General features: G+C 42.7%; 1 protein-coding gene across 16 annotated transcripts in view; it reads left to right on the top strand.

Annotated features, from left to right (window-relative positions):
• Positions 1–12,077, top strand: part of Foxp (forkhead box P) — a 290,869-nt gene that overhangs the window by 146,439 nt on the left and 132,353 nt on the right. For all 16 annotated transcript variants that reach the window (XM_071779924.1, XM_071779914.1, XM_071779918.1 and 13 more), the window contains one exon: positions 1,313–1,420. In XM_071779924.1, the coding sequence (XP_071636025.1) occupies positions 1,313–1,420 (108 nt within the window). The remainder of the gene's footprint in view (positions 1–1,312; positions 1,421–12,077) is intronic.

The following is a 12,077-nucleotide window of genomic DNA, read 5'->3' as shown; positions in this document are numbered from 1 at the left end:
TATCAATAGCACGTAAAATACTCCATTGTGTGTGACATTTAGTAAAATATCATATTTAAATTATATACGCTCGCGCTCCCGCGCGTCCTTGCGTCGCCGATCTTTGAGGTCTTTTTTAAATCGACGAGCGCGCGCTCTCTTTATTCCCCGGACAACGACGGGCGAAATGCCAGTGTCACCTCACGAGGAAAATGAATATTAATATAAGCACGTCGCGTCTCTCTCGTCGGCCGGCCGAGCGATTTCCTCGGAGCGAAGCAACGAATAATAGGTATAATAGCCGGTCCGCGGGAGATGCGTCTGCGACCGAGAGGGCGAAGCACCCGAAGACGAAGTGTTCTCATTATACCCGGTGATTTATGTGCGTGCCACCTTGCCGTCGGAAGAGATTCTAGGTTAGAAATAAAGTTAAAAGAAAAATAAGGCTTACGGGGTGCAAAGTCGAGAAAGTGTGGAGGGGGAGGGGGGACGCCGCGGCTCGCGGAATATATTACAAAAATAAGCTCACCAGCGGGGGCGGGCGAGCGGCGAGACGCGCGGTGTGCGAGAAAAGCGCCGAAAAAACTTTGAAACTACGAGGAGCCTCGGGAGATCGATGCCCCTCGACCCACGCCCTGCCGTGTAACTTTTCTTGTTTATCGAGGCGCGGGAATAAAAATCCCGCGGTCACGATTCGCGCAACCGTGCAAATAATTTCGCGTATATTTCGCCAACAATTTTTGCGATTCATTGCTAACGAAATCTCTTAAAGGAACTCTTAAAGAGTAGAAGAGAAAATAACTTTGAATTGAGTTGTATCTCCAACACCTCGAATACTTACAGCTAATTAATTTCTTGCATAACGTATCAATTATCTTTTATTATGCTCATTTGCTCGGTGCTTCTAGAATTAATATAACTATGGCTACGGTCAACGTGATGCTACAAATGCTTTGGAGCATTCTTCTTCTCTTTCTTTCTTCATTGAAAAAAAAGAGAAGAGGAATGCTTCGAAGCATTTGTAGCATCACGTTGACCGTAGCCTATATGAGACTCTTATGAAAAAAAAAAAGAAAGTGAGGAGAGAGACAAGGACATTTTTCATCTGTTTATATTTATTTATTCGCACTGCAACTCTTCGTATTTCTATCTAACAATATTTTATGTAAAATATTTGCTGAATACACAGGATCACTTTTTATGTAAAGTATATTAAATTTATGTATCGATCGTAAATATACAAGAATATTTATATTTGTGTTTTCTGATATTTATTGGATTTGTTACAATTACGCTATTACGTCTTAATAATTGTGATGCTGATTTGTTTCAGGGACACATCGGTGAAAATCCATTCGACAACGGTTCGTGGGGAAAGGAGCATTTTCAGCCATCGACAGTTCCCTGGCAGCTGAATCCGCGCAGCCACGGTCGTCCTAGTGTGAGTGCCTTTTATTCTTTTTTTACCTCGTCCAACTTATTGCGCGAACTGCATCGATTACAAGTATCGTGGAACATCGTTAGGCGATAAAAAAAAACTCGATCTACAACAATTCCACTTTTATACTAGCTGACAAAATACGATATTTTTTCAACTGAATTTTCAAACTTATCCTAAACTTATTCTTTTCGCATCAATTGTTCGCATATTTCGCATAATGCGATTTAGATATTATCGGCCCTAATTCTCAGCTCGCGAGGGTGGGATGCGTTAAAATTTATAATTCCGGCGCGGGTTAAGAGCGCTCGCGCGCTTGAGGATACGGAGGGAAGGGTGGAGCGGGGAAAAGAAATCCGGCGGCTCATTGTGTCGGCAGGTAGCAAAAATGCTGGCGCGGGGTCGCTGCTTTCTCGAGCTGCTTTTCTCCGAGGAGTCGTCGGCTACTACATCGTCATACCCCTCTTCGGGAGCCTCCACCCTTCGGTCCGGACCGTGTATAGCCGAGACCACCCTCTTACGCTCGCGCTCACTCTCCCGCACCACTCGTCCTGTCGCCCGGTATTTATAATACGCTTTGTTTTCCCTCAGCTATTTGTCTTGGGTTCTCGGCTCCTTCGCTAACATTATTATCCCGCGTTTTATTTTTATTTAATTCCACCGTGTCGAGTGCTCCCTGCGTGTCCCCGTTATTTATCCTTCGAGAAACTGAGCGAGCGAACGTGTCATCGAATCTGGCCGACATTCTAATTCTCTTTATACGAAATGCATTCTCCTGTCTAGGATCGCTGTTTAGGATTAGATTGTCATTGGAGATTATGGGTTTCGCAAGAGAGTACGTGACACGACGAATATTTCTTGCGTATATACGAAGTATTTCACGTGTCATTGTGCATGACTCACATGCCGCGCGCGCGATTCGAGCGCGTATAATCTCTGTTCGAAATCTAAATTGCTTGACGATGTGCCAATATTCGCGTCATAATACGTGCGAGTCGCGGTAATGATTTCGATGTCCGCTAATTTGTGAATTCTCTGCCCCCTATTAATAACCTGCACGTGTGCAAATCTTCAATCTTTACGACATAAATTGCACAACACTTCTTTATTCGATATGGATTTTTCATACGCGCATTGCTATTATCGTATAAAGACTCGCATATATTCTTATAGTATGCTAAATGAAATTAAAAAAATCAATACGACGTATGCGCCGAGTTTGCTTATTAAGTTTATATTTGAAAAAATACAAAATATCCGGAAAGTATTGCTACTTCTTGCAAATGCAGATTTTCCGAACAATATGTGTACAATAATGAATTTTTTAAATTTCAACATAATAATTCAAGACGCGAAAGTGTTTAGTAAAATAAAAACCATTAAAAATGAATTGAAATTTATATAAACGGCAAGAGAATATTATATTAATCCGGTACTATTCCTATCAGATAAATCCGATGAGACTCGTATAATCTGTAGTCCGCAATAATAGTTGTACTCGAACGGATGACACACTTTGTTTACCTAAGAAGGATTAAACGCGCGCGCGGGACTGTCACGCGCACGTGTGCAATCGTCGCCCGTCGTCTTCTTGATACCATCGTATCGGGCGCGAATCGTTTGCGAAGTAACAAAAGCAACCGAAACCACTGACGTCAGCGTTTCCGCGAGCGTATATACGCGACCGATGATCTCATGCGTGCATATACGTGTGTGCTTACCTAACCGCAGAGCGCGGAGCAGCTCCTTTTACGCTCGCCGTGTACGTGTACGTACACGTGTGTGGTCGTACGCACGAATTGCGCTATCGCGTACATGTCTATACGTGACAACGCTGCGGCGCGATGCGGTACGCTTGCTTGCTGCAACCACGTATGCATTTGTCAGCATCTCAAGAAGTAATACGCAGCGATATATGTATATCACCTCCTACCGGTTTTCTCTCTCTCTCTCTCTCTCTCTCTCTCTCTCTTTCTCTCTCTCTCTCTTCCACGCGCGCCAATCTTATCTGCTTAAAATCAAATTCTTGCATGAGACTTTCGCGCTGCGAGGCATGAAGTGTCCTGCTTTTGACTCCAGATTGCATGGCCGTTCGACGGAGAGGTTTGCGGGAACTAAAGCGATGAAAAAATGATTTCGGGAAATTTAACTCCAGATACTGCGAAAAGGCGACGAGATTTAATGATGCGATAAAGTAGTGAGAGAGAGAGAGAGACAGAAATGTGTGGCGAGCAGGGTAAACAGCGATCTCTGCTAAACTATACTAGAGCTATAATGAGTTTTCTTAATAGCAGCAAAATTTCTTGATAACAATTAAAGTTCAGTAATTTGGCGTGTTACGATATTTTGCCCTTCGCGCGAGTTTGCATAATTCGGGCCGCGAAATTTCAAGGTTTACCGTGCCGAGTGAGTATTCCGCGCGTCTCAATATAGCCGAAATTTCCGGCGGAAGAACGTTGATTCTCTCTCTCACACCGCCCTCATAATCTCAGCCACGCCTGTGTAGTAATATGAATCGCGGCAAAAATCAGAACCGGGGGGGTGGCTCTTAGCGCGTCGCCCGTAGCAGCCCCTGGGTTTTAAGATATGCAGAGCACAACGCACGCTTTCCTAGCGAGACTATTTTAATACGAATGAGGGTGGGAGGATCAGACGAAATGCGCGCGCGATGGTGCGGCGGCCGGGCCGGCTCGGAAGATCTACTTCTTGATTACAGAACTTTTTACCTAATTACATAACATTGTTACCATTTACAAAGTCGCGTCGAGTCTGCGCCGGCTGACTACTAATTAGAATCCTCGATTAGCACCCGCGGCGACATCGTATTCCATTTCGATAAGTCTCGCGACATTTTCGCCGGTTTCTCGTAATAAAAGGGGTTGCGAGAGACCGCGCGATAGGGTGATTTTTAATATTGCCACGCCGGTAATAATACATAATTGAATGCGTCATGTTTGGAATGTATAATGTTTTTCCATCTAAGTAAATGAAGATGCAGATAATTTGAAAACAATCAATACTGTAAAAATTGTAACAATCGCGCTTATATGAAATTTATATTATTATTTAGTTGTAAGTTTTCGTACAATTTTCTGTCAGATATTATGAGATATTCTTATAACAAATCTCTTCATTTGTATCCTGCCATCGAGACGTGCTATTTTTACAAAAAAGTGTGAGGTCGCACAAAAAAAATATATATATATATATATGTGACACATGACTGACAAACTATCTTCGGGCGATAAAAATTTGAATCCCATTTTTCACAGACGTTCGCAAATAATTAGATATACCGAATCGCGCCAGACTAGCGCGTCGGAATTCAAAGGTCTTTCGAAAGAGTCGAATTTATCCCCGAGACTTAAGGTTCTTATCGAAAAGATGTAAGGGTCGTGGAGAGATAGTCATGCGCGAGGGACGAGCTTTCCCGACGATGCAGACATTAAGACGTCTGGTCCTCGACCTCCGGCTTACCGCCCCGCGCCAACCCCTTGGCGAGCGGGCGCGCGGCTCGCCCCCTTTAGACGACGGGAGGTTTACCCCGTCTTCATTGTCCTCTAATTCTCATCTGATCCTCACATTACGTAATTTTCTCTTTATTATTTTATAATTCCCCGGGTCTCGGAGCCCCGGGCCCGCGCCGCGCTCATCCGACTTCAGGTCCGCGCACGAACTCATCCCCCGCAACGCATACTAATGCACCCTGCATTTATTAATTATTCCGTGCTAGTTACCCCGTCGCTTCTCGTCTCGCCGTCGCAATGATAGATTAAACCACCTAGATTCGGGAAGCCCCGCGATGCGAATCCCGCTCGTCACCGTGATGATACGTGCTCGGAAATTTTTTCCTTCCGCCGAATCGATAGAGGCTGGAGTATTCGCTCGCCCTGCTTCTCAGTTCATCACAATACCCGAATTACGAATTACGGATAACAATGAAAATTTCGTTCGACACATTGTTAATTGCATCTGTCAAAATTATAAATATGTTATTTACGATTTTATTGTTACGTTTTGAAATTTTTATTTTTATAGATAAAGATTAATTGTAAGATGAAAAATATATATTTCGAGTCAAATCGCGCTTTCAAGTTAAAGAAAATTCGCTTTCTTAAGATATGTTGCTTACAATCTGCATCTTAACTCTATTAGAAATCACCTTAGAATTTACTAGAAATTACCCTTTGAATTTACTTTGAAAAGGATTCGCTGATGTTAGTTGCTAAGACGCTGCAGGGTGAATATCATTCACGGCGTCCAAGAATTCATGGTAAAACGTGCCGTCTCTGAATAGAAATCAAGCGGCGATCGAGCGACTTTTGACGAGCTCCTAAAACCCAGTTCGCCGTACTTCGTACGTGATATTTGAAGATACAAGCGCGACTACCCTACGGGGGGAACATCCCTCAAGATCTTTAACTCCGCGGGTCCTGAAGGGCTCCGGGCATTCCCACTTGGTATGCACGGAGAACAGCCATTCATCTCCCGATCTCCGGCATAGTCTCGACCTCCGGATATAAATTAGCTTTTGTTTAGCATTCAATGCGAGGCGCCTTTTCCGACGCGTCGGACCGATCTACCCGCCGCGCAACCCCCGTGATTAGGCATCCACCTGACCAGCAATCCGCTGCAATTAATGTAGCCACCTGCCTCTCGGTTAAAGCCAATTAAACGTTTGCGATTGCCGTGAAAAGAAATTGCTCCTCGGATGTTAAAAGGGAATTTAATTCTCGAGGGTGCAATCGGGATCGAGACGCGAAAAATTCCCGCTCCAATGTGTTTCGGCAGGATAGATAGGAGGATTAGAGAGAAACGACCGCGACGCTAAACTAGATTAAATGAGTTTCTATATTTTTGGTTGGAGCACGTATATCATTCATTACGTGAAACTTTACAGAAGAGAAAGAGTTTGAAAACTTTATGAAATAAAGTATAGGACAGAATATGGTGTATAATTTAAGAGAGAGAGAGAGAGAGAGAGAGAGAGAGAGAGAGAGAGAGAGAGAGAGAGAGAGAGAGAGAGAGAGAGAGAGAGAGAGAGAGAGAGAGAGAGAGAGAGAGAGAGAGAGACACACACACAAATATTGATTATAAATAAAATAAAATTTATTAGATAAATATATTTTGTTAATAAAAGTTTGTTATAAAATCTCAAGATATTTTATTTCAAAATGAGAAGTCGATTTATTATATTTGTTAAGTCTATAGTTATTGATAAGTTATTCATAAAACAAGAGTAGAGTACTATTTAACACTTTTTACAATTTAATTTGCATTTCTAAATATAACAAAATTAGAATTTTCGAACGGCATTCTTCGAAAACTTTCTTATGTCGGCGCTCAGAACATTCCCTTTAGGGCTGCTATTCTTAATATTCCATGGCACACCCCAGTAAAGAAGGGCGTCCAATAATCATACATCCCCTTCAAGACTCAGTATCTTGCCACCTTTTCATAACAGACATAATTATTAATATTAAAATATTAAGGCAATTATTTAACTTGTAAAAACTGTACATTGTAACTAAAAATTATTATCGGCTTTTTCGTATTAATATATTTCGTTTTCGGCCGACTATATTAAAATTATCGTGAAGTTTGTTACAACGATTCTCAATTATAAAGAACTTCGTTATATTTCAAGAATTTCCATTGAATTCCAAAAAAGATCATCCCGTGTCTCAACTCCGCCTTCTGTTGCGAATTTCGAGAAAGACAACTATTTCCGCCGTCGGAATATTCTGCCTGTAAATCCGCGCTATTTTTAACCTTCAATTACATCAAGATAGACATTTTCTTCGTGCTGTCTTGAAGTTGCTCTCGCGAGAGGAAGCCTGTTGATTCTGACACCGGTAAATCCGCCGGATGGAAAACATCGTCTAGCCGGCGTTGAACTTTCTCGATACACAAGGCAACATAGCAACACAACACGGTAAAGCACAACAAGTGGGGGGGATGTTGGGGGTGGAAAGCCCGATAGATATACAGCCACCCGGTAGCAGAGAGGCGCGCGTCGCCTGCGCCACGTGCTTTTCACCCCTCCTCGGTGTTTCTCTCCACCTCTCCCCTTTCTCCGTCTGTCTTCCTCTCTTTCGCTCGCTCTAAACAACCCCTCTACCTACTGATCGGCCGACCGTATACACCCCTGTCATTCCCCGCTCGTGGGAAACGCAGCCTCACCCGCGATACACCACGTGGCCGCTGCAACAGTTTCCACGCGGCGCGTTGCAGACACGATAATTGCGATAAAAGTAAAATTCAGATCGCGTGACAATTAGCTTCTTTATTTATTATTTATTTTTTATTTACAAGTCGGTAATATATTGGCGTTTATTATAACCTGCAACGCGCGTAAATAGTTAAACAGAAAACATTTTTATAAAAGTGTGGTACGTTAACGAGCTACGTGTAGTATTTTGTGTGATTCATGATTCGCGAAAACATTAAATCAAAGTTTACAAGAATCAATGTTATGAACAGGTTGTTTATTTCGTTTGAATAAATGTCGCGATTGCTACATTATAAGACAACTTATAAAATATGTATGATTCAAACTATATGTGTAACCCTGGTATAGTTTTTTGAACAGCCATCCGTCGTTATTCATAAATAAGCGTAGTAGCTCGTTATTATTGATTAGGGACGGATAAAAACGCGCAACGGAAGGAACGTGAATAACGCGTTCCAGAAGAGCTTTCAGGCGCAGCGAAATGTTATACAGTGCCTGCAGGGTTTGGTTTTGCGGGTGCCCACCCCGGACTAACCTGGGGCAAACGGCATGGCAGGCAGGCGAGGCGAGGCGGTCGGAGCCAAGTTAGGTCTCTCTAACAACGTAACCGAAACGTGCAACCTTGTAAATAGATGTCTGGAACGTGCCAGGGAGCTCGCGCGCTCGCTAGCTCGCTACATACTCGGGCAAGAAGGGTACAACGTCGCGGGGAAGTTCGCGCTGAGCTGAGCGAGCCACCACCCGGGCCCCGGTCGTTGTTGTACCACGTCGTATATACCCAGCTTCTTACGTGCACACGCATGCACGCCGGTAATTAGTGTCTTAATGAACCCGCGCCGTGGGTAAGGAGCTGCGCAAATAATTGCCAGCGTGCGCGATCTCACCCGAACACGAGCAGCACGCTTCCCTCATCGGCGCCGCCGGGTCTCGGATGCGGCGGGGGGAAAACGGGGGGGAGGGGTTCCGAGCCCGCGGGGAGGAGGCGGAGGCACGGAGAGTTTTTAAGTGTGATTGCGTGCGCGCGGAATAGTGGAGCATTAATTCAATGTAACTCCGCGCCGCGTGCGAATGTGCGAACGCGCCGTGTCGATTCGTCGCGCGAGTGCCATGCCATCATGCCGCCGCGTGGCATTATGACGTTTTAATGCGACGAAATTGCACGTTGAGAGTTGGGCGTGTATGCGTGTGCAATAACGCGGCGCGTTTACCGCCGATCGCATGCAAAGCGGATTATACCTCGGATTATGAATGTAATATGTGTTTACTGTTTCGTAGGTAAACGGAGCTGCGTGCTCCTACAAGTGAAGTATTCGTGATTGAAGTATTGAACTATTTACATCGTGAAGATGAAAAACATACTTGATCGTATTTATATCATAAATTAAACTTTTTATTATATGTATAAGCACAAGAATAACGATTTTTCTTCTGTTTCCAATTTGAGGTATTTTTTAACAGAATTTTAAGCTCAGGTTATATGCCAAGGTATTTACTGCTAGAAAAGCTGAAGATAGACTGTGAGAGAATGTCTGTGAAAGTTTTAATCAAATTTTTCAAAAACATATCTTTATAAAAATTGTACTCTCTCTTGAAATTAAATTAATATCGATTTACCTATTATGATTCGTTACTATTTTTATTGTTACTCAGAGTAAGCAGAAAAACAAGATGGAAAAAATTTGACATTTTGTATATATGTATCTCTATAAATAATAAATTAACGACAGTGACGTTGCAACTGAAACTTTGATTCGCCGAACGACAATGATAACTGCGATAACGGTGCTTTCGGATCGTGATTAAGATTGATCCAATTTTAATCGACGTCGTAAACGGCGTCTTAATGCCCTTTTCCGTTGTTTGCGACCCGATTCGATAAGGCAAACGGATTCCACGCGCAAAAGTTGATATTTTTAACGATACTTGGATTTCTTTTCGACGCGGAGAAACACAATGAAAGAATATTTACTATTTTTACTGTGCGTTAAGTGCAAAGTCTGACGTAGGTCCGGCCACTAATACACCGCTCTTATTCGACTTGGAACGACTTTTTACTTTACGACGGACGATTTGAATTTTATATACTGCGATATTTGAATTACGATGCGACATAAAATACGATCGTCTCACAATCGGTGCGCGTGTGCGTTCGACTCACGCGTTTTTCCGAGGACATCGATTCAATACGAGGTAACATTCGTAGATATTAATTTTGACGCCGTTTTGTTATATTTATTGTTAAAGATACAATGCACAGTAACACGATTTATCTTAAGATGCTACCTCCACACAGAAAAAAAATGATGTATGAACAGCATCAGTGTAATTGAGATAAAACCTATTGATGTAACATCAATTAATTGATGAACAAAATACATCAGATAATTGTTTTAATAATTTAAATATTTGGTGCAATATAGTATCCAATTGAATTAACTATTTATGTTTGTGGCAGCCCGTGACGTCGACGTTTAATTGAAGCAACTTCAATTTTTTTTCGTGTATATTTGATTTACTTAAAATATTTTAGCTATTATACCGTTACATTACGATTTGTAGGGAAATACGCGCAATTCATAGTTACAATTTGAAAATAGGGAACTTAAGTCTATTTGTCTAAGGAGAACAAATTACCGAAATTATCGAAAATGCATGACATTGATATCAACGTCACGCGTGCGCTTTATTCCAGATACATGCACATCGTTAAAAATAAACGCGGCGGCATGTGACGCATTATGTCTTCGCACATGTAAGTACCATTTCATTTTTACGCGACACATCGCGATTTTTGTTCGCGACGGTGCTCGTTACGAGTGTCAAGTCCCCGAGGATAAGGAATGTCGGCGATCTAGCAGAAACGCGTATTGATCCTTCCATTTACCGTATATCCTCGCTTTATGTTCTCTTGTACTCTATTCGCTCGCTATTTTCACGGTTTCGGATTTTTCGCTCGCTCCTTCTTTCTCTCCCATCTTTTACTTAGCCAGTAGCGGTACAAAAGTCGAGATTGATGATCTGAGAAAATCTGAATATAGACAGCCAATCCCAAGCCTTTCCTCAGGTGGTTCCATGCTTGATTTATTTCGCTCTTTTTTATTTTGTCTTTTACTACGCGATGAGTATAAACATTTATTCCGTCTCGATTCCTCTCTACTTTGAATTTCGATCAAATGTGAGATTTTGTTTCAAGAAAAGGGACAATTTATGCGACTAATTTTGAAAATGACAACATAAACAATCGTATTAGCTACATATTGGACAAAATTAAAGTTTCTATAGTTAAAATTGTGGCTGAGTACCCTGACATTCTGTTCATTGTACAGTTCTTACGCTTGCACACATACATAGAGATAATAAATTAAAGATGCGGGTTATTTCTCCAAACAGCATTTGATGCCGCTGATTTTTATTCTCTTAGAAGAGTGATTACGTGATAAACGTAATTGGCACAATCTTCCTTTCCCTTTCTTTTTAATAAATCTCGAGAAAGTGATAAACTGTTTTTGTAAATTTGTAAGAATTATAACAAAAATTTTCTGCAGTTTCTATATGAGATAATTACCTATTGTTAACGTTGTCTTTTTTATAAAGTTTAATAGCATAACTTTTAATGAATTATACTTACTTTTCTGGATGACGGATGATGTCAAACTGAATTTTCAAATGCGTGGGAAGTCCCTCGAAAGTCCTGTCCATTTCACGATATATGTTAGCACAAGAGCAGCTTGTTTAGTCCTTCAATAGACCATCCCCCTCGCGTTCAGCAAGTTTCTCAATATCGTAAAACATATAAAATGGAAGATTGTTTGGCCGTCTAATTAATAAAAGCGAACGGATGCGCGTTAAACAGCGAGCGAACACGAGGAGACAGCCGGTTCCCCGTGAAATAATGTCGGCTACTTCCGCAGCCGCGGCGGGCTCTGATCAATACCCACGTCTTTCGTCCCTCGGTACGAGAGACGTGCACGTAGGAACATCCCGACGGTAGCTTCGCATCGGAAGGAAGTGAAAAAAAAAGAAGAGAGAAGAAAGAAGACGCGGGGGAAGCGAAGAGCGAAAGGTGGCGACGCGGAGAGAGGGGAAGAAAAGCCGAAGGATTCTGCGAGTTGCGGTAATCGCACTTCGCCGAAGACTCTTGCTCCGTCTTTTTCCGCCCTCCTTCCCTCCATCCGTTCTTCCTCCCGTGAAACCCTATGCCGGGCCAAGGAGATGAGAGAGGCCCGAGAGGGGAATCACGTGGCCGGGACACCGACGAATATCGAGTGGGCGGATGGCCAAAGGAGAGAACGAGAGAGGAGCACTGCGCGCGCACTTTTATGTGTGCGGCTCTCCCGGCGAGAGGGCTAGACACACGGCACCCACGCTCATACTAGACGTCGAGCTCGGCGAGCATGCGTGCGATGGGCGCGTATGTGCACCAAGCAC

The sequence above is a fragment of the Temnothorax longispinosus genome, chromosome 5 (genome assembly GCF_030848805.1).
Source record: "Temnothorax longispinosus isolate EJ_2023e chromosome 5, Tlon_JGU_v1, whole genome shotgun sequence".
In the NCBI taxonomy this organism is placed as follows: domain Eukaryota; kingdom Metazoa; phylum Arthropoda; class Insecta; order Hymenoptera; family Formicidae; genus Temnothorax; species Temnothorax longispinosus.
The sequence above is the reverse complement of the archived record's forward strand: the minus strand, read 5'-3'. Positions and strand labels throughout refer to the sequence as shown.